At 38.6% G+C, this 23891-nt stretch overlaps 2 protein-coding genes across 3 annotated transcripts in view; both read right to left on the reverse strand.

The window, feature by feature from the left end:
* The window catches only part of NUP50 (nucleoporin 50), a 398016-nt gene extending 387775 nt beyond the window's left edge, over positions 1-10241 (reverse strand). The window contains exon 1 of the mRNA XM_050914934.1: positions 10223-10241. The gene's annotated coding sequence lies outside the window, so the exon portion shown is untranslated. The remainder of the gene's footprint in view (positions 1-10222) is intronic.
* Positions 1-23891, reverse strand: part of ARHGAP8 (Rho GTPase activating protein 8) — an 83738-nt gene that overhangs the window by 46619 nt on the left and 13228 nt on the right. For both annotated transcript variants that reach the window (XM_050914936.1, XM_050914937.1), the window contains exons 2-3: positions 13550-13661; positions 10223-10360 (exon numbers count right to left, since the gene is read on the reverse strand). In XM_050914936.1, the coding sequence (XP_050770893.1) occupies positions 10223-10360; positions 13550-13586 (175 nt within the window). In that variant the 5' untranslated portion in view covers positions 13587-13661. The remainder of the gene's footprint in view (positions 1-10222; positions 10361-13549; positions 13662-23891) is intronic.

The raw sequence follows: 23891 nt of genomic DNA on the forward strand, positions 1-23891 counted from the left end.
TTAGATATTATTCATAATTTTGTTGTTCCCCTTTCACCTCTAATTAAGTAAGTACCTGTAATGAATAAACAAATAAACAAAGTAGTAAAATGGGGGAACTTTGTAACAGAGTCTGTACAGAAATCTGTAACAGAGTCACTTAATGAATAAATAAAATCATATGAACATTTCTATGAAAACTAGGTAGAACAGCTTCAGACCACTTCTTAAGCTGTTCCAATTTGTATTACTGATGTTGGTTCAAATTACTCGATCTGAACAAACAGAACACCTCCCAGCTTTGCAAACACACATTTTCCATGAAAATCCACTACTGATAGTAATATGCTTTCCTTCATTCAACTCAGGAAGAGGTGGCTCTCCTCACCTGACAGATTCCACACTAAGAAAAAATCCCCTGTATTTGCTTTGTCCAGTTCCTACCTAGTTGTGCTCAACAGTACTTACAGAGGTCATGATGGGACAGCATCTATTTAAACCCATTTCATTTTAGGTGCAGAAGGAGAAAAGGGAGGGAAGAGGTGAGATTAACACCTAATGACTTTTCACATATGAACATGGACTGGGAGGCATCTTCTGCATTATCAATTCCAAGCCTGTGTTATCACCAGGAACTGTACCACATAATCCTTCCATTGATTTGTTGAGCTCTATCTTAAAAAACAGTTAGGTTTTTCTGTTTCTTGCTCCTCCTGCTCACTGCTTTGACAACTAGCAACCTGTTTTCTCAATTCCAGTCTAAAAGTCATAGCATGTTTGTCTCAATTTGTTTGTGTGACAATGACATCACTCAGCTGAAGCAGCGCTTCTCCTTCAGTACTATTTACCAGCCCAAAGGACTCTCTAGACAATAATCATATCCCCTCCCAGCCTGTATTTTACTGCTTGTAAACAAGTTAGATCATCTATCTCTTCCCCAACCTAGCTATTCTCTACCCTGCTCCAATCTGAATGCATCTTTCCTGAACATGGGCAACAAGAGTTCGATAATAAATTGCAGATGAACATCACATACAGGACTTAAAAAGATTTCCTAATAATATCAACATCATTGTATTTACTGAAAACCAAGATGAAGTATTAATTTAGTTTGACAGCTATAGCTGGATTATCTCCGATGGCCGCCCCACTCTTATTTCACAGATCACTTCTCTCTTTTTTTATTTATACAACCAAAGAACCTTTTGCTGTTTGCCTGAACATCCTTTAAAGACCTAACTCAGCTTGACTTTTGGCAATTACCACTTTAGTCCTGTAGTTTGACTTCCAAAACATACCTTTCTCTGCTGGCTGGTTCTTTCTTCCTGTTCCTCTTTAGCTGACTGCTTATTTTTATTATATTTCTCAAAGGTGTTCTTTCATCCCACAAGGCCTGGTACCTCTTCCCACATCAAAAATAAATTCTGATTTCTGTGTTAAATAAGGTGCTTGAGCACCACTAAAGTAAGAATATGTACAACAACATAATTATACGTACTCAGGTATGTCTGCATGTTGTTCTTTAACAGACCATAATTTTATTTCCTGAAGTTATTTTTAAGTGTCTTATTTGATATTCTCAGAGTACTTATAAAGGCATTATAACGTGACATGCATTAATATAAGTGATGTACTAAAATGAAATTAAAACATTAATAAAAGATTGTTCTCTAACTCATGCCTTGTTTGTGAAAAATTGCTGTGTTACAATGCACTGTAGAATATTTTATTTGTTAGAGACAATCATTTTTATGAGCAAAATAAATCTAAGAAAGGTTTCCAGTTAAATTACTAAATGAGTCACTAATTGTTACTGTTGGTCACATTCGACTGCTTGAATTAAAAGGCAGAAAAAAACCCCTCAGCTTTATAAAAGACTGCAGATACACTTAGAACATAAACAAACATAATTGCCTGTTTTCAATAATGGGAAAACTGAGGCAGAGAAACTTTCTCAAAATTACCAGCAGAGCAGAGCACTTCCTTCTCCCACCCTGCAGTGCCACACAGGCAACAACAGCAAACCAGAAAAGGTGACCGAGAACCTCAATTCCATTAAAAACTAAATAAAGCAATGCCAGCTTCCCATTAGTGATGGCAGCTAATGAAAGTGAAGAGGCTGTTCTTTCTTCATAGGTGTCAATAACGTTTTGAACAACATCAAGTTTCAACATGACACATGAAGTGCTGATCAAAACAGAAGCAGGCTTTCCTTGCCCTCCACCAGAAGGGCTGTGACTGAGCACCCCAGGAAATGCCCATCGCATTTGCTAGAGCATTTGCTTCCCAGTCTGACATAGTTTGAATCCCATGACCTTGAGGATATAATTTTTACCCAAACATGCGAAAGTGCAGGTTGAAGGGAAAGTGGGGAGTGGCAGTTATCTGCCCATTCAAAGGAGAGCGTAACTGGAAGCATGCTGATTTTAAATCAGCACAGAGTATATTTTTATCCCACAAAACCCATACTTCCCAACTCCTTGGACTTAAACAAGATAGAACTGAAAGATGTCTCATTTTCTACAGGGGACAAAGCAAAAAAGAAGTGCAATATCAGCTTTGCTCCTTCATGTTTCGCTTTCAGGTCAAAAATGTAGTTTTGTATTAACCTCCTCTATTTCATAGGCTAATGGCACCAAACACTTTCAGATGAAAGCTGATAACCTGTTCTACCCTCCCTGGAAAACGTGCTCCTGCCCTTATCCTTCTGCACTGATTTTGAGTTCCAGATATTTAGGAGGCATTCCCAAAGACTGAGTGCCGTAACCGCTTGGGCCGTCACACTCCTCTAGCCACCTACCTATGCCTTTTTAAAAGTCACTGGCTCAGATTCTGCCCTCATGCACAAAAAGGTCTGATAGACTTTTCTTGCCCATGGGTAGGAGACTCCTGCCTTTGAATCAGCCACTTGCTATCAAGCAGACACATTCCTGGGCAACCTCAGGATTATCAGCTGTGCTGGCCGCAGAGCCACTCCTGGGAGCACAGCACGGCGACGCCAGCCACCTCCTCTGCGCCTGGTGAGTAAACACGGGTGTGTAGAGCCCGCTCTCCAGAATGAGATTTATGCACATTAAAATACAAGCTACCTGCTGGGGTTTTATTTGTCTGGATTTCACTGAAACAGACATGAATCATACATCACCTTTGATATTAAACTTTGCAGTAGGAAAAAAAAGTTACAGTAAGACACAGAGAAGGGCAAGTGGGAAAGGGGATTGTTCTACTTTTTAATTAAGAATTCGGATGGCACAGCACTTCCTAACTGCATCTTGCAAAGTTTTTTTCTAATGATATAGCTCATTCCAATTTGCAAATGAGATCTTTTGAATGCTGTAATTTTAGCATGACTTTTTAAGAGCTTTTGTTCTGATGATACTAAACATTACTATTTTATAAGTGAAAAGTGAAATATCATTTTACTTCACTGAAGCTTGTCATTATCACATTACAGCAAAGCAAGATCCTCAAGTCAACAGAAGTTTTGCCATTGGTTTCAATGGGAGTAGAAGCAGGGCCAAAATCCAGGGGACTTGCCACACCAGTGAAAACACTTGCTCGCGTATTTGTTTCTTTAATAGAATTTAAGCTAGAGAAAATCAGCCTAAACCTCAATTACACTATGTTAAATGGCAAGACAAACTGTGCTCTCAAGCCTCCTACTCTCTACAACTCAGGGAAATACGGGGTCGCAAAAAAGCCATTATGAAACTTCTATGTTTTGCCTAGGCTGAGTAATGGACAGTAAATGCACCCACAACTAATCCACTATGGGTCTCTGCCCATCCATAATGGCAAAATTCTTAGTCAGTTGAGAAATATACAGCCAAGATAACACAGCTGAGTGTCAACATTAGCAGGAGAAGCTTATACCTTTAGCTGTAGAGATTTGAGTCCTCTTTCTCCTGGCATTGATCACCTCGGCTGATCATATGAAAATACATTACAACAGATATTAGCCAGCTTAAAGATGAAGTATTAAAATATCCATTGTAATGTTTATCCTTTGGAACAGAGACCAGATCCACCAAGGAAATACGGAGAACGACACCAACTCTAAATTCCAAGAGTCAACTCATTTTGATTTCAAGAAGTTCCCTTTTTGCATTCATTCCTCTGGATTCTACTTGTGTCCACCTGTTTGTTTAGAAACCAGCTTTCTGTGAGAGGATTGCACCTGTACCGCACCTGGCTAATTCTGGAAAGTACTAAAATTGCAATTAAAATCAAGTACATGCTCAGGTGTCTTTCTAAATAGGAATGACTATAAGTGAATGCTCAGGAGATTTCCTATGTCAGGAACCTTGTTCATTCCCCTCAGAAAGCAAAGATTACCCATCAAAGATTCCTCCATGAACAATTTTTCTTTTAAAATTTGTCTAAGAAAAATACTTTACCATAGCACATTTTTTTTCAGATCAGCTGAAAGCAAAGGGACAGCTTGCTTTTTGATGTAATTATTTACATTTAATCTGTGCTCCTCTTAAAGTATGTAAAATAAGTTGAAATAAGGGTGAGTTAAAGCCATTCCTGAAGCTAACCTCTCTAATGTCAGTACAGTTCTATCTGGCTGACCCTCTGGACTAGAACAATGCTCTAGTCTTAAAAGGGGCACTGAAAATCAAAACTGCTTTCAGTGATGCAAAACTAAGTATTTTGATAACTCATGGAAAGCACAAAAGAAAATTTAAGGAAAGCAAAGAAACAGCAGAATAGTCAAAGAGAAAGGGAATACAATTTACATTTACTTGGTAAAGGGAAAACAGTGCTAGGCTTTTCTTTTTAATAAGGTATATTTGGGTGTAGAATGACCTGTGGTATACTGTCAGGATACCCAAACCTAAAATTGAGTTCACATTCACATTTCAATTTGGCACTTTGAGCCATCATTTATTTTAGCAAGCCTGTTGCTCTACTAAATGATGTTTAAAGCAGACCCGTTATATTTTCGCAGATTCAACAAGAAAGCACATCCATATATTTTGATATAATTAACTCAGTTTTGTCTTTAAAAAAGACACTATAACTTACAGTCTGATGTTCAAAGCGAGGAATGCAGTAAATAAGGATTTATTTCCTTTCACATTCTGAGAAGAAAATAGTTGGAGAAAGAAGCAAGAGGAAAACTGGTGCAGAATTTGGAAAATCCAAGTTCAATTCCTGCCTAAAGGATTTGAACCCATGTTTCTATCACTCAGGCAAGTTCCCTCTTCACTAGAGCAGGAAATACTTTTCATTGATATCAACCTTTATTTTGGAGCTCCTCTCACAGCAATTGAGAGAAAAACCACGACAACACCCAAACAGTTAGGACATGCTTTGCAAAGTGCAAAGCCCACATTAAAATCTGCTCTTGTGCTGCAAACAGGTTATGAACCAGAGCTCTCAGCTTCCTTCCTGAAAAGTGCCCAAGTCTTAGGTCTCTCCAGTTGATTTGTTGTTTTCCCCAAAAGGGTACTCATGAAATAATGTCAGAGATACTGATTTCAGGAATACCCTTTGGAAATAAAAAAAATGAACACAGTAAATCTTTTAAGAAAAAAAAAAAATCTTTAAACCCAGTTCTTTCCTGTGGCACTGCAAATTACAGACCACAGATATGCTCCTGAAGGTACTGCAAGAAGTAACAAAGCTGTCACTGAGATGGACTGAAAATTATTAGGACTTGTGTCTTAAGCTTAATAGGTAATTCACTACAGTTTCTCCTCACATGTTACAAAAACTAAATTACAACTTTACCTTTCACAGTCTGATCTACATAATGCTATTCTAATCAGTTTCTAATGTACTGGTTCAAAAATCAGAAAGGGGCATGAAATCAACTGGATCTTGAAGAAAAATATGCAGTCTCTACGAAGACCCAGGCTGGATAGCTGAAATCTTTAAATATAACTAGAAAAGCAATAAAAGGCTATGAAGGGAAATACAGATTTAAAACAATGATGGACTGATTCCATTAAAAAGTTTTGTCTAACACATAAAAGGATGTCACTGGCAGTTAATGAAAACACAAGCATCAGACACAGAGTCCTACAAAATAAGCACATGTTCAAAAAAAGGTACTGCAAAAAGTGGTCAGCAATCATATTATAGAAGCAAACTATAGAAAATAAGGAAGCTTGATGTACCATATATGCTTATATGTCCCTTTCTTTTTGCCACAAAGAAAAACAATCTTGAGTTTTGTTTTAGGCAACACATTGAAATTTCTCCTTCAAAATAGAAATAAAAAGAACCAGCACTGCAGCACTGTTCCATTTACGTATGCTTAGAGTAGTCAGCTGCACATTGGTATTTGTGACATAAATCAGTCTGTAATTTGTAAACAATTATTAAAGCTCACATCTTTTTAAAATGTCCTATATTCTTATTTAATTAATTGTATTTTCACACTGTATGAATACAACTCAAAAAGTCTCCTTTGCATATAGTCAAAGCTATTGTTATGGAAAGCAGGTATAATTTATTTTAATTTGTGAGAAGGAAGAAGGAATTTTAGATTTTTTTAAAAATTAACTGTTGGAAACTAGATCACTGTAAGAGATGGATAAATTACTGCAAATATTTTCACTTCAGTACCTCTCATTGTCTTTCAATCACAGAATTAAAACTGAAGGAACAGCTTTCAGAATTGCTTTAAAACAGCCATTCCAAACACTGAAATTATACTTTGTCTTATTCAAAGAGATTAGAACCGTTACAAACTAGGTACAAATCATTTTAAAATTATTTGTTTCAAAAGGGACTGGCCTCTTCCAAGATGGGAAGGAGATCTGAAGAGCTCACCCTTTCCTCACTTGAATCTAAATCCAGCAAACATTCAAACCTGACTCCACGCCAGTTAACACCGGGGATAGGGAGGTCTCATTCTGTGGAGGTGAAGCATGTCTTCAGATCATATTTCACCTTCCCCATGTTCTGCATTCATATGCACATCTCTGCATTCTCCTCTTACATCCCACCATCAGAGCTGCTTTAGAGGGTACAGACTGCTGTCTGAAGCACAGCTCCTGGCTTGTGCTTCGCATTTAAATTGTCCAGTAGACTTGCAAAACCCCATCATGTATTTCTGACTGAAATGGCAGCTAAGGTTACTCTTTTCTGAGCTTAAACAACGGTCAGGGGACTTTTTTCCCTACCAAAGATTGCAGTATTAAGGACAAAACCATCAGAGCTAATCCAACATTTCAGCCAAGATTCATCTTGTGAATACCTCCATTTGCTCCGGTGAATTTAAACCAGGAGTATACCTGATGTTTGGACTTTATTCCAAGCAAATACTGATACAGAGCAAGTTCCTAGATGAAACTATGGAAGCTACAGGTAAGCCTCTTTAAAAAACACTGTGGCTTTCACTCCACTATACTGAAGTACATTCCCATTCTCTAACACAGGAATGAGACATATGCATAAGATGAAGCCAGGTGGGACTGCTCAGGAAAGGGCAGGCTGGTTATCATTCTGTCCCCACCACACGTTCTCTGTTTCACCAGCAGTAAAACCATGAATTTTTAAAAGGAGTTGCTCCAGTATATTTCATCTTCTCATTCCAAAATTTTCCCATTTTTTTGAGTTCCCTCACCATTTTAGCTCTTCCAAGTCAAATGACAGAGTCCTTCCGAGGCTACGATGTCTTATTGGTCAGCCAAGGAGAATTTACTAAGATTGCCAACTTGTCCCCTTTTCCCGCAGTCTGGAGGGATGGAGAAGAGCTTTGTCTAAGCACAGACTCAAGGGTTTCAGCTCATCATCCAGCAGCTCTGCCCATAGCTGCAAAAATCACGATGGTTCGTCCAAGGAAAATAAACACCCAAGGACCCTTTAGAATTAACACCAGCTAAACCAGTCAAATACCAAGTGCTTATGACTTCCAGGGCAGCTTTGAGTGAATGAAGAACGAGGAGCAACAACAAACTTTTTAGTAAATAATTGTGCATGATTAAAGGTGAAGCAGTAAATACATGGCCCATCACAATTAGATGTTGAGTATACTAGCAGGAGAAAAAAAAGTCTTGAAGATCTCTTTTAAAGCGTTATCATGTAGCACTGCCTATAATACAGCAGATAGAAAAGGTTCTTAGGTGGACAGTTATAGTGACTCTGGTGTATCCAGTGTGTCTGTTAACACATCTATTTCACACTTTGTCAGTTCAATTTCAATGGTTTCATTAATAACTTTTATATCTTGGTATTTCCCCCATCCCAAAACTGGTGCTTGAGTGAGAAACATCCTAGTGGGTTAGCAGGTAGTAGCTTCTGAATGGCAAGAATGTGAATCTGTTACTCCCTTGTTTATGGATTCAAGTCTTATGTTGGGGGGTTAGTTTCGAAGAAGGTAAAAAATAATTATTATCCTGTGTATAACTAGCTTCAAGAAGAGAAGTTACTATGGGTAAAATTCTCCTCCCACTATAAGTCAGAAGTTAAATTACCACAGATTTCACTGCCCTAGTCAATCATACCTCACTAGAGGACTGGTTTTGCTAAAGTTGACATTCACCTGGATGACATCCTGTTTATGGCTCAAATTCAGGAAGTTACCTATATATAACCTGACTTCATCATTTTCCTGAAAAATCATAATCTAGGCTCACTAAAGTATGAGGTACAAAAAGTGTGCACAATACAACACAATCTTAGACTTCATTAGGATGAGCAGTGTTAAATACTGCTGTTTGTTTCTTATTGTACACATTTCTTTAGTTCAGGATTGTGATTATTAATGCTATTTTAACAAGCACACTAACGCCAAAAATAAGCCAAAAGGAAAAAAATATGCAATGCATACTTGAAAGAGGTGCTTTTATATCATAAATATGCTTGAGGGTAGGAAGGCTCTACAGAGATATCTGGACAGGCTGGATCGATGGGCCAAGGCCAACTGTATGAGGTTCAACACGGCTAAGTGCCGGGTCCTGCACTTGGGTCACAACCACCCCATGCAACACTACAGGCTTGGGGAAGAGTGGCTGGAAAGCTGCCCAATGGAAAAGGACCTGGGGGTGTTGGTCGACAGCCGGCTGAGTATGGGCCAGCAGTGTGCCCAGGTGGCCAAGAAGGCCAATAGCATCCTGACTTGTATCAGAAATAGTGTGGCCAGCAGGACTAGGATAGTGATCGTCCCCCTGTACTCGGCACTGGTGAGGCTGCACCTCGAATACGGTGTTCAGTTTTGGGCCCCTCACTACAAGAAAGATACTGAGGTCCTGGAGTGCATCCAAAGAAGAGCAACAAAGCTGGTGAAGGGTCTAGAGGACAAGCCTTATGAGGAGCGGCTGAGGGAACTGGCGTTGTTTAGCCTGGAGAAAAGGAGGCTCAGGGGAGACCCTATCGCTCTCTACAACTACCTGAAAGGAGGTTGTAGCGAGGTGGGTGTCGGTCTCTTCTCCCAAGTAGCAAGTGATAGGACAAGAGGAAATGGCCTCAAGTTGCGCCAGGGGAGGTTTCGATTGGATATTAGGAAAAATTTCTTCACCGAAAGGGTTGTCAAGCATTGGAACAGGCTGCCCAGGGAGTCACCATCCCTGAAGGTGCTTAAAAAGACATGTAGATGTGGTGCTTAGGGACACGATTTAGTGGTGGACTTGGCACTGCTAGGTTAACAGTTGGACTCGATGATCTTAAGGGTCTTTTCCAACCTAAACGATTCTATGATTCTGTTCTATGATTCTACAAATATGCCTACATGTCTTATATGTTGCCAGACTGTTTTAAAAATAAATAACTGTAACCATTAAATGATCCAATATTCAAATATGTTATGTACCCATAGCTTCTCTCCATGTCACAACAGAAAGTCAGGTGATAAATGCAGTTAACATTTATGTCAACAGTTTCCTTTCTGCCTTTTGTTAGTTTTTATACAGTAACCCATATCTCTTCAGTTGCACACCCTTTCCAGGGCGGACTAGAAAAATGATTACGTGTGGCTACACAACACTTCAGATTATTCAGAAAACAAAACAGCTTATCACAAATAAAGTACAGCTCTGTTAGAGCCACAGTTAGGGCTTAGATTACAATATATTGCTATAGTTATATTTTAAAGCAAGATTAAGCTCAAATATTTCACTCATAATTCATCTGTAGAAAAGCACTGAGTTCACATATTACTATTAAGCTGCTTTTCAGGATGAAGGCTGAAAGCATCAACATGATTCCTACGCATCACCTTGAGGAGTACAGCAAGAAAAATGTGGTAAGGGGTGTAGTAAGGTAAAGCCATAGTATTTTCCAAACATACCTGCTAACTGGATGATGCCATGTCTTGCAACATCATAGTAGGGGTGATTGATATTTAGCTCAGGATCCTCAAGTGGTGGAGGCATAAATGTTTCTTCCTGTTCTGACTGTGTATCTTCCGCTTCATCTTTCTGCAGTTCTAAAGGAGCAAGCAAGAATGCTTAAGTGCTAATGAACAGAGAAAAACTTTTGCCTCCAATACATTATTGAATGGTTGAATTTTAGCTCAGTTTGACAAAAACACAGGCTTTTATCACTATTTGTTGCAGTTTCAAATCAGTTTCTTGTTCTTTACCCTTTCTCATGTGTGGGAAAAGCAACCCCTCAATACCCCAAAGCTACCTTCACATCCTCCTTAAGATTAATATTTACTGTGACGCTCACAAAAATCTTGGCCATGACTGGACAGCTGGCACGCTGTGACCTTGCTATTCACAACTGCTGGTGTTGTCGCATCATTTTCTACACTCCCACAATCTACTTGTATCCATCTACAGCTTCTTGCCTTTTATTTCAAGGTTGCCCAAATGGAGAAGTCAAAGTTTCAGTACGCTAACATGTGCATTGACAGCTACTCTACATTAACACCCCGTGTGAATGCCCTCTGAGAGTGGACTCATTACTTTGCATAAAGGTAGCAAATTGCAAACAAATCTCCACCTCACCTCCCCCAAAATCCACTGTTTCCTTGAAATCCTTTAACCTTCTGAACTTGCAATAGGCAAGGCAGCCAAATGTCCATCCAGAATATACTCCAGCTAGAGACCATGCAAAGGTGTAAAAGTCTGCTCAAAAGCCCAGTAAAATCAATGGGCAACCTTGCCCGAACTTCAGTAGATTCTGGACTTGGATTTTTTCCAAGTTTTCTCCAAACTGTTGTAAGGTTCAAAAAGAGCTGATCCTAAGTACATATCCAAATGAACACAGATTCTGGGATAATTACTGTCACTAATGCTTCTACGCTATTCAGATTAATGTTTTCTAGAAACTGACAGGAATAACATTAAATTGACACACTAACACACAAGTATCTCGGTGGCTTAAGAGAAGAAAAGGCACATGTAAAGAGAAAAATTAATGTTCTGATAAGGTGCGCCACCCCCTGTACATCATCCACCTCTTTTTTTCATGCAAGTTTTAATAAGGTAGAATTAACAGTTTTATCTATAACATTATTAGTGCCACTTTAAAAAGCACTTCAAGAACATTTTGCCTTCTGATCATCTGCATATTTCATATGCCTTGACCACCACGCAAGACACACTCAAGCAGAGAGAACATATTAAGTATTGATTTCAGTCAGATTTATGTGCCAGTAGCTAATAAGTGTTAGAGAAAAACTCTTACTAAATATTTCTGAATGCTTTCCACTCACAGTTTCTCAGTATCTTTCTATCCTATAAACAGCCACTTGAAAGCTTTATTGTCTCATTTTTATTTTTAACATGATTTGTACCAAAAATGCATTTCACAAGGATGAAAAATGCCACTAGTGGCTGCGCTTCTCAAAGACAAAGAGGAATCAGGAACACGTGTACTACTTTTACATTTCTTTATGTCTGAATTCACATTAAAGCCTCCCCAGAAAATAAATCAGCAGTCCTATAGGAAAAAAAAAAAATCTGCCTTTAGAAATACACTGAGTCCTCTTCATACACACAAAAAAGTTTAAATTCTTATTCTTATATCCAAAATGTGTATTCTTCTACCCTTTAAAAGTGTATCATACATAAAAAGCTACACTAACCTTAACTGGAAAAGTATTCTTTAAAGAATGCTTTTGTCCCAAGAGCTGGGAAGAATAACACAAACATAATGCAGTATATGAATTTCACCATTTTTTCCTTTTTAAAATATTTAAGTCATGTTAAAACTCCGAACAAGAAAAACACTACTTTGTTTATTAGGGGTTTTTTTCACGTCTGAGCACTGTAACCATCTAAAGTAACAAAAAGCTGCAAAGAAGAGAGAAAAAAAGAAATAGAAAACGCTAGTCTGTGGGGATGTGAAGCAGGAGCTGTGAACCATTTACCATAATCCACTGAAACTTAACAGGCTTTATTAAAAGTGAAATGTATATTCAAGTTAAACACAACAGAAACAACCAATATGTTAACTACAGCCTTTGGTACAGAGAGGCAGAGGCTAACTCCTTCTGTAAAAAATTATTTTGTACTATGCATAGAAATAGACAGGTTTCCAAAAAGCAGGGGTAAGGATTTGTAACAAAGTACAGATATCAAGCTACCTGGGTTTGGGATGTGCCAAAGAACTAGAGAAGCAAAGTAAATACACACGCCCACTTGTACTGCACTTATTCACAGGGACTAAGGAAGTCCCAACAGTAATCACATCTACTGAAAAGCTAGTTAACCCTAACCTAGTAAGATAGTTCTTTGTATATTCTTTTTCTTTTCCTTTTTTTTGTTTTTTTCATGTGTGAACAAGAGGACTGGAGCTCAAGAGATGTTTTGTAATAAACACAAAAAAACCAAGATTCATTGTTCCAAACTAAGGGAAACCTCAACTCCATTTTTCTCCTGCAAATGATAGAGGAGTTTATTGTCCTGCTCCATGAGCTATAGCAGAGGATCACCTGTTACTACTCACACTGTTATTGCTGTTTAATCCAGGCTGGGAGACAGCATGAGGGGCCTGATCCAGAGCTTGCCAAGGCTGAGGGGAAAATTGCTTTCAATGGATTTTGAATTAGGCCCTAGGAGTAAAAAGGCCAGCCAGCTGCCTCTGAAAGTCATGATGTGGGGAAATCAGAGCTAAGGTGAGGGGCAGGGAAAGGGAGGCTGAGGCGGGGGCGGGGGGGAGGCAGGGGCGCGGTCAGGGAAGAGATCTGGAAGACTCTTGCTCTGGGGTTCAGCCTGGCACCCTCAAAAACTCAAGGAAGAAAAAAATGTAACATTGATCTTTCAAAATGATGAGGCCCCTAATGCCATGGTCATATTGCTCAGCTCGACTAACATCTTTGAAGATAACATACAGTACAGCAATCTCTATGCTCATTCAGTACTTGGCTGTTTGGAGTAATGACTCCCATTTGTGCCACAATATGTGATGATGGCGATATTCCAATAGCCTAGAATTGCACTAGGAACATCTACCAATAATTCATAAAAGCTGCATGTATTAAACTAACCTTCAACCCTAATGGCTTTAATAGGGTACACATCAGTACAGTAGCTGTAACTCATATTGGATTGCTCCAAGAAGTATTACAAAATGTTGGTGAAGCCTCTCACTTACTGAAGATGCTCTATTAAATCACCTGTAACTCTACACAGATGCCATTTGAAGTATAATAAAAGATATTTACCTATTTCAGCTAACTTCTCATAGTCAATCTCAGACATGTTTCCCCTTAGGAACAACTCTATGCAGATCTTGCTAACTGATTCTTGCAGGATGAAATGGTCCTTGGGTCAACCCTACAAAAATAAACAAAAGTAGCTGTCATCACAGTGTGCCATATTTTACCCACCATACAGATACAAAAAGAAAACAAAAAAAAACCCACCCCGGAAATCCTACTGCCCAATTATTGTTGAGGAACCAGCTTATTGGCATTTGGCCACTATTTTCTTACAACATAGAGTATTACAAAAGTATTTTAAAACAGCGGTCCAAAAAAAGAAAAGCTATGTATAATAACAAGACTTTCAACAAATTGACCTGTTTTTATTTCAGAGGGGTTGTTCTTCAAAATACTTACATATTACACATTTTTAATAATAAACATCAGAATTGCAGATTAATTCACTTCCAGAAACAACTTAAACTTTAATTTTTTCTTTACTTTGTTTCTCTGATGAAGATGATGTATATACTCCATACTCTCACACCAAAGTCACTTATTCTATGGCAGCTGTAAGTTTTATTACAGGAAACATTCTATACCTCACATTGCACATGAAAGAGCTTCATGAAAATTTCAAGTAAGCATTAACATATAAAAAACTGAAAAAACAGCAGTTCCTGTGTGTAATCACTGCTTTTTGTCAAATGCTCTGTGGAGTGCTTTGTAAACAGAATATTAAGTAACATACCCAAAGTGAGCATCAGGAGCAAAGAATACGATTTGGAAGGTCTCTTTCCCCAAGCAGCTGCTCCAAAAAGCAAAATGAGTACTTCCCTTAAATTAAAAATCCAGACTCGGGTGTGGAGGTGAGAAAGAAATTGAGCTTTTATAACTCTCCTTTTAATTTAATTTAAAATCCCTGTTTTATACCAGTTTGGTTTCATCCAACTTGTTAAATAAAAAGAAAACAGGCAAATTCATGGCTTGGTTGCTGAAAAAAAAAAAAGCATACACAAGCATGTTGTTCTCCTCTGCTAAGAGGTTAGATTTTGTGTTGCTGCTTCAAAACACTGAAACTGGGAAATTATTTTGGACCAAAAAGACCAGACAGTTTGCCTGCTTGCTGCTGCCCACCCTGCACATCCCAAAGCTTAAGTAGGTTTATTCCAGATTCACAATTCTGAAAGCTAGACACCATCTTTTTTTTAACCAGAGAAGGGATATATAAGTCATTTTCTAGAAATAAAATGTACATCAACAGAGTAAGTAAATGTCTATTTAATTATAAGCATATGTTTACCTGTTTTCCTGATGAAGGATTAGTCATTAGAGCAACCACAGGTACGTGTGTGAACTAGAGCTGGGCTCTAACCAGCTAATGCAAAGTCTATCCTTTGGGTTTCAGTTTATGCAGGCAAAACAAATTTGCATCCTACTATATGACTAAAAATCCCAAGTACTACAGTGAAACAAGTACCTGCTAACCATCATAATATTTAAAAGAGCTTCTGATGGCTAATGAAGGTTTTCCATAAATTTTCAAAACATTTCACAGATCTGATACTAATGTAATAGTAATTATCAAAGGCAACCATGCATTTCCATAACTTGCTGCACTGCAGATAAAATATGAACATGGTTCTACCACTTTGAAGTTTTCAAACACCAACTATTTTATAACAGTCTTATTTGTTTCTTGTTGAAAATAATTATCTCCATTTACAGAAAACTCTCAATTTAAAAGCACATACACAGGGAAAAGTCCCATTAAGTTCAAAAGAGAATATTATGCAATTTCTCACTGAGCAACAATTTTCTTAAAAAAATGAAAGCAATTCTGGGCCAGTGTCGTGGTTTAACCCCAGCCAGCACCTAAGCACCACAGTCGCTCACTCACTCCTCCCCACCTCCCACGGGAAGAGAAACGAAAACAAGTAAAACTCACAGGCTGAGGGAAGAACAGTTTTAATTGAAATAAAAAATAAAATATAATAATAATAGTAATGAAAAGATAACAAAAAGAGAATGAAATATAACCCAAAAAAGACAAGTGATGCACAATGCAATTGCTCACCACTCGCCGACCGATGCCCAGTTAGTTCCCAAGCAGCGATCTGCCCCTCCCGGCCAACTCCCCCCAGTTTATATACTGGGCATGACGTCGTATGGTATGGAATATCCCTTTGGCCAGTTTGGGTCAGCTGTCCTGGCTGTGTCCCCTCCCAACTTCTTGTGCCCCTCCAGCCTTCTTGCTGGCTGGGCATGAGAAGCTGAAAAAACCTTGACTTAGTATAAACACTAGTTAGCAACAACTAAAAACATCAGTGTGCTATCAACATTATTTTCCTACTAAATCCAAAACACTGCACTATACCAGCTACTAGGAAGAAAATTAACTCTATTCTAGCCAAAACCAGGATAGCCAGATATATTTCAGTTCATGTTAATTTTACCACATGGTATTCAAAATGATAACTCCATTGTTTTTTTTTAAATTATGATGCAAAAAAAATACTTAGTGATTGATATTCCAACCAGTAATTAATTTGTTTATTATTATTCTGAGTTGTATTTAGACATTTCTAAAATTAACAATTAGCAACTAGTGTGAGTGATTGATATTCCAACCAGTAATTAATTTGTTTATTATTATTCTGAGTTGTATTTAGACATTTCTAAAATTAACAATTAGCAACTAGTGTGATAATGCATCTTTTTTTAGCAACTAATTTGTGGCAGGTATTGTAGACGGTTTAGTAATTGATGTAGTTTGCTCATAAGTACTTGGTATATTATCTGATCATGTGTCCCTGAGATGGTCAGGAGTAAATGGTACATAAATACCTACTTCAAATAAACAAAATTTTAAAATGTTTTTGAAGCAAAGTGTAGTTGCAAAAAAAGGAAAGCTGACTTTTTCTATCTTATCTGAACAATTTCCTCCCAACTTTTTTTCCTAAACAAAATGTTTACATTTTATAGGAATGTAATGATACTGAGAAGTTTTCATGGGGCTCCGAATTCAACCTACAGCTCACACTTGCATTCACACCCCTTAGCCTCCAACTCCACCGAGTATTTCAAGCAGGCCTTTCTGCTCTTTGAAGCTGGAACTTGACCATAGTAAGCTCTTTGTGCCTTATTTTTCTGTTCATTTTTCAATTTAGTTTTCATAGACTACAACCTGCATTCAGCCAACCTTTCACAACAAAGAAAGCCAACGTTCAATATATCTGATCTTCACAGATTTCATCCCAACTAAATATTTCCCAAAGCTCTTATAAGGAAATTGGGCTCTACCTTCTTTCTAAAGTACCTATTTACACCAGGCCTTTCCATCCTATTGAATTTTAACCGTAAATCATAAATAAAATCATAAGTCATAAAAACTAGGCTATATCTTTGACACTACAATGCTTTTCAGATGACGTGAGTAATGAAAGTCTCAATGAATTGATGGAACAGGGGAAAAAAGCCATCTCCTTGAGCCCCTGCTTGAAGAAAAAAGATACGATCCTGCTGCATAGCATGGAATAAAGAACAATTTCTCCTTCATACTAATTGCTAACACTAGATTGAGCCATGACTTCTAACTATAAAGAGGACAGATTTAAATCTCTCCCAAAACCTGCCAAAAAACATCTGGCTTTTGAACAGCAAAGTTACTGTACAAGTGAGAGCAACTATGATAGCGTTAAAACATTTGCAAATGTTTAACACACAAAGTTACTAGGAAGCTAGAAATAATTTAGATGGAATCAAAGAATAAGGGAAATGGGGAAGAAACCATCTGCCTGGTTTTCAGCTTACTGTTCCCTTGGGGCAGCAATTAGAAAGTTTCCAGTTACAAGACAAATTTACTGTAGCACCCTCGGAAATTGATTTCCCGTTGACCGCAGCATTCTCTGTTCCAAGGAGATAACATAATCTCCTTAATAGCGTTCCATGCCACGTATCACTGTTTCTAGTAAACTGTCAGATTTAGTGCCTTCCCCCACCTCACCTCACCAAAAAGGCAGTAAAAAAAAGCCCCGAAAAGAGCCAAACTACAAGCCTTTTATTAATAATAGAAATTTGGAAGTATTTTACAAAATACCACATCCTATATCCCTCCGCAGGCGAGGCTATTACTTACTGACATCCCTAAAAGAGCATTACTTTACTGAAAATGAAGGCAGTCACGTACACAGAACTGCCTGATAATGAACTTGCATCTACGGATAGTCCAAACAAAGGCGAGGGATTCCTCCCAACATTTGTCAAGGCGCAGACGTCTTTGATGCCTATTCTTTTTGTTCACTCAGCTGTCAGATATGTTCTTCTTCAAATTTAAATAGTGTGGTTTCTCTTCATTTTTTTTTCCTGATGTTCTTGCCTTCCACTGATATTCTTTGTTACTTTCAAAAGGTGTGACACAGCTCACAGTGTAGCATCAGTCTGCAATTTACATTTTGATAGGATGAGAATTCTGCATAAACCCAGTATTTGCTAAGGGGTATCGTCTACAAAACCAGGTAAAGTGGTTTCAGAAGATTATTTTATTATTTATAATACCGCAGGAACTTTGCTATGGAATTTATAAACACAGCAACACATGAGCTGAGTGCATAATGTACTCGTGAAAAGCATATTCAAAATATCATCCTTTTCTTCCCATAGGTTGTCTGCACTAAACAGTATTTTTCCTCAGTGTATTTCCTACACAATGTCTACCAAAACCAAAGTCCGTATTTGTCATTAGCAGTTGGTTTCAGGTATTTGACATCATTTATTTTCACATTCTTTATTGACCTACCATTCTTTGTTGGCAATACGTTGGTGAAAATCAGCTAGACCATGCATAGCAAGTAGACACCAAGACTGCCAGCGACAGCACGCAGGGCTGTGGTTCTTTGGGCCTCTTATTTTAAGGACCGATCTGGGGCTAGTTCAGCTAATGTCAAAAGCCTGCCTTGCTACTCAGAGGGTCTGTCACAACCTAGAACAATTTTCATGACAGAATAAATAAAATCAAGAGGATTACCATATTTCCACATACACAATGCATGGATTAGCTTTTTAAAAGGAAACTCTGGTTCAACAGCACAGCAGCTGTACACCCATGCAATACGAGCAGTACAGATGACGGCAGCTTTCCTTCACTGCTCACCATCTCTTCACAGCCTTTTCCTCCAACAAGCTCTCCATCCCAGATCCCAGATCCCTGCTGCAGCAGCACTAATGCCCAGCCAACTATTCTTGTTCTTCCAGCTTCTGCCTCCTATTTTGCGCAAAATGCTGTGAGGGTAGGCTACCTATGTACGGCGTAGATACTCGCTCATTTTAAAATACCAGTATTTTTTAACATTGATGTTGAGATCTGCGTCACAGGTAAAAATATGTAAAAACCTTTCTTTGTTGCAGTTTCTACAAATTATCATACCATAGAAACTCCTAAGTTTCACTTGGCAGAATAAAGGGGTTTGGGTTTTTTTTAAAACCTGTAGGTGCCATACTAACATTTCCCAGCTACCCTCTTCCCTCTCTTGCTCTCTATTCTCTTGCCCTCTGTTTTCTCTTGCTTCTCTTTCTGTCAGGCCACTGTTAATACCGTGTGCGTAACCTAACTGATAGTAGAGGTTTACACACAGGACTCAGATTCCCCTAAACTGCCGTATGCATTTGGTATTGTATTTCCCCTGGGCAAAAAAAACCCCACCACTTCTCCTGTGAGAGCTGGTGCCTCATTTGCCTTCCTAGCATCATGATAGTGGGCAACGCACTGCTACCACTGCACACTGAGAGGCTGCAGGTAGGGAGGAGATGGTGTACAGCCTGTTTGCTGCTGTACCTTCCGCCAACACACCAAGGGATGAAGGACGAGGGAGCCTATAACCTACAGCCACGCTCTCTGTTATAGCTGACAGCAGCTTGCATCTTTTGGAGAATATACAGGGTCCTAAAGTCAGGCCTATACTCTGTGATAGAGATGTGTAGATGTGTGATGTAAATGCCCAACTGTACCTACCATGCTGACCAGATCAGAAATGGGAAGTATGTAAGCAAAAAAAAAAAAAAAAAAAAAAAAAAGAGAGAGAGAGAGACAGATGGATGGAACCGTTCTTAAAATAAAGGGGGTCTCCTGTTTGCTGCAATGACTTCTCCTTCCACACTGACAGCCAGTACAGATTCACCCTACAGCCTGGACTCCCGTACTCTGCAAGGATGCCGGCTGCATAATGAGGCTTTGCATGCAGCAAGCAAAGCTGCACGGCTGCATCTCCAGTTTTGCACAGAACAGAAATACCCTTTTCAAAACAAAAATACTGTGAAGCCTGGAAAAGTAAATATTCTAGTGTTACTTCCACACATCAATATTGATGTGAACGGTTATTGAACCCTGAAATTCAGGAAAATTTAAACAGCCTTAATTTTATTAAATTTTACATTTGGGCTCTAATCCCAAATTAATTTTACTACTGTAATAAGTTCCATTGATTTTGGTGCAGTAAAGATAAATATACAAAAATTCCTAGAACTGGCCACATTTCTCTGCAATGTCAAAACATTTTTAACCAAACTTTCCATGAAGAATTCATTTTCAAAGGAAAAAATAATTCAGCAAATTGAAAAAAAATAAAGAATTTGAAGGATGATGATACACAGGTTGGTAAATTAATATTTACAATTAGAAAATTATTATTTTGAAAAGTTCAATGCAAGTTTACAAAGGGTTATCCAACTATGTATGGATATTTTAATCAACTTTAAAAGCATAATTGTTATTCTTAATTGCATCTATATAAATTGATTTCCATATCACTTAACACACAAAAATGTCATGCTAAAATTTAAAGCAAAATATCAGAAATATTCCTGCAACTGTTCAGCATTTACCTTGTGCATAAATTTTAACATGATTTGGGTTCTTACATGTTAACTTGACACCTCTGTTCTTTCAGAATTAACAAAAACAGTAAAGAATTTATAATGGTTAAAGCTACCCATCTCCATACAAAATAACATTGTGTTGTAGCATCGCTACTCTGTCGCAGAAATAATGTAAGAACTTATCTGGTTTTAAGGCTAAGATGAAAAATATTATGTTAAAATGGAAGAGTAAAAATAAAAACCAAATGCATATGGCCTTAAAAAGAATCCAAACAAAGACTTTATCCTTTCTATATCACATTAGTTTGGGGGATTTTGAGCTTCTTTTCATATAATGATCAGAGAAGGAGCACACACAAAGGTTAATTCCTGCGATGGATTGAGACACAGCTTTGAAAATCACAAAGAAAGGAATACAGTCTCCCCGTCACGAGTCTCTGTGCTCTATCATACCAAGTTACACACTGATCAAACAGCACTGATTTCTCTGAAAGCAATTTTCTACTAGGCTCATCCATTCAGCACTTGGAAAATAAGAGAACAGTGTTTACTTGGTGATGGTATATATTGTCCTAAACTTGGAAAAAAAGCCCATGCTCATGCAGCTGGGTTTTTTCAGTATTTACTCCTGGATAATACTAAAGCATTATTCTTTAATTACCCAACCCCCCAAACACCTGAATTGCTTTGTTTCCTTGGAGTTTTGAAGCCACACGGAAATGTGGCTTTGCTCCTCCAACGCCTGGGCCACTCCGAGCACATCCACATTGCAAATTTGAGCCACGAAAAAATAACTCTCCATGGCAGAGGGACTGGGCATAGCCTAGCGCCATGCAGAAATCCTGGCTGGTGTCTCAACTTGGCAGAGCAATTACTGTGGACAGCATGCTATGGGTGTTTGGCACTTCTGTGGTCCTCCCCCCCCCAGTGCGTGACTTCCCTACAGAGCCTGCACCCCAAACCCTACCTCCTTACTCCCAGGCATTACTGCTCTTCGGTCCAGGGACGCTGGTTTTGATGGCAATTTTTGCTGGCGACTCGCCCCTGGCTTTGTGCGCTTACACTCTTTTAATACTCCCGCTTCGAGATAGGATGGGATAATCCTGTCTTCTGTTCAGCCAAATGCCAACTCTCTGGTAAACCTGATCCTCGCTAGCAACATGAATAAGGAGGGGGAATCAGTGACCTGCTACTTGCCGTTCCCTCCATGACCGTGTTTTTAGTTGTACTACTTTGCGTCCGTTCAAGCGGCTCTTTTTTCCTCCTTTAACTCCTCTCACTTTGTTTTCCTGTCTTCCCATCCACCAAGTTCTTCCTTTCTCCTTCTTTCTGTCTGGCCTTCCCCTTTGTTCATCTCTTTGTTTTCCCTTCCACCACGACTCTTTTGTTTTCCACCTTCTCCCTAGTTCCTTCAGCTTGGCTTAGTTCCTCTGTGCATAATTTTTCACCTGCAACCACCACCAAATCTGCTGGTTAACACAACCCTCTGCTTTGCTGATGTCCAAGTGCCTGAAGCGCTCTCTCTTCTCATCTCTCCCACTCCCTGGCACAATCAGACTGCGAGCTCTCAGGCTGCACGTGAATAAATGAGCCTCCAAGGTTGCAGACCCTCCAGGAACAAAGGGAATGAAAAGTCCAATAACTGCAGAAAAGGTGTTTCTTCAGTCCACTACATTTCTTACTGCTACTCTGATATTTGTTAGAACAGAATTCTGTCTGAAACTTGCAGGCAGATCTTCTTTTATTTGTACAACTTCCTAAACTATTAAGGCTTAAGAATTCATCCCACTATACTTTTTCTGCTTAAACTGTTAATGATGAAACCTGACTGAATGAGCAAATGTATTTGTTTGTATTCCCTTAGTACTTACAATTATACTGGCAACTAGAACTGTAATTTTCTAAGCAACAGTTTTCATTTGTGATACAGTGTTTGGTGAAGCTTGATAGCTCAATAAGCTGGTACACAAACAATCTTCATCACCGAGTCACCAGCGTGAATTCAGTGTGAATACAAAGCAAACTCTATGTTCACCACATGGATGTATAGCAGCAAAGATAGACCAGTAACTTAACAGAAAGAGTCAGCATTTTTATCAAAGACAATAAATGTAAATTTGAAGCATCCTCTTAACCCCCGTTGGTACAAACCTTGTTTAGAACAAAAATTTATTAATGTTGAAAGGAGGGGAGGAGGTGCCTACATGCTATATTGTACTTGTTCTGATGATAAATCAGACTTCAGTTTCTGATGTCATCAACTGGGTCATTTTTAACTAGCACTGCATTCATTTAAAGCAAACATCCACTGTATATAAAATAGATAAAGCAACATTTGCTACACTATGCAATAAAGTGAATTCTCGGCAGGGAGGATGGTAAACACCATGTAGCACAGTCCTGAAAAGAGAAGTTTAGTTTTTGTTGGACAGAATTATTTTTCCTCTCAGAAAAAACCTTGGGGGAGAACAATGTATTCATTAGGGTTTTTTTGGGGGGTTGTTTGTTTGTTTTTAACATACACACGTTTGTATATAAGAAAATTTAGAACATAATTACCTAAAATAGTACAGATGCTGGAGTGGGAAAGAGATACGAAGTACAGGGTTACTGCCTAGAGCAGCACAATCACACCCTTCCTGCGGCAGGGTCTGTGTTGCGGTTTGGGATGTCCTTTACAGGCTGCCCTGGGCCACGAACAATGCCTGTGGGATGCATAAACCCAACTCTGTCCACTTTTGTCTTTCATCTGAGAGCTGACTCTGGACTTCAGGCTGCCATGCAGACCTCACTCACCTAATAAAACATTTTCCCACAGTTATATACTATGTCCAACCTCAAAGCATATTACAACTTGCCTGCCTCTATAATGCTTGTGATCACCTCTGTTGCAGGACTGGAGCAGGTTATACTTTGAACCTACAAGTTCTACTACACTGCCCATCACTAGTTTTCCTCCTCTACTGGGAAACCAGTGATGCACTGCCATTTCATTGACCATGAAATATTTAAGCATAGTCTCTTCCCCCGACCCTGCCATACCTTCTCTGCTGGAAGGAGTCAAAAAATCTATTTATGGGAAGAATTAAGCATGTCAGAGTGAAATAAAAACTGTTTCCCTACTACATATAAATATCTGCATGTATCAGCCATTCCCAGTTCTGAAAGGACTAAAGGGATTATTTCTACCCATTACTAACAAAGAGGTTTTGGAAATACTCTTTTGTTGTCTGAAACAGTGCAGCTATTTTCTTATCACATCCACTCATTCATCTGGCACAGTGCAAGCACATGGGAAAAAAAAGTGCCTAATGTATAACCAATTAACAGAAAGCCATGTGTGCTTGCTGTATTATTAGGACAAAATTATCTGAACATGGATAAGTGGCTGCAATATGACACACTACACCACCATTTTTTGATTCAGTGTAAATGTTTATTGACTAAACAAAGATTACTATAATGTAATCATAATAAACATTAATGATCA

The sequence above is a fragment of the Gymnogyps californianus genome, chromosome 1 (genome assembly GCF_018139145.2).
Source record: "Gymnogyps californianus isolate 813 chromosome 1, ASM1813914v2, whole genome shotgun sequence".
Classification (NCBI taxonomy): domain Eukaryota; kingdom Metazoa; phylum Chordata; class Aves; order Accipitriformes; family Cathartidae; genus Gymnogyps; species Gymnogyps californianus.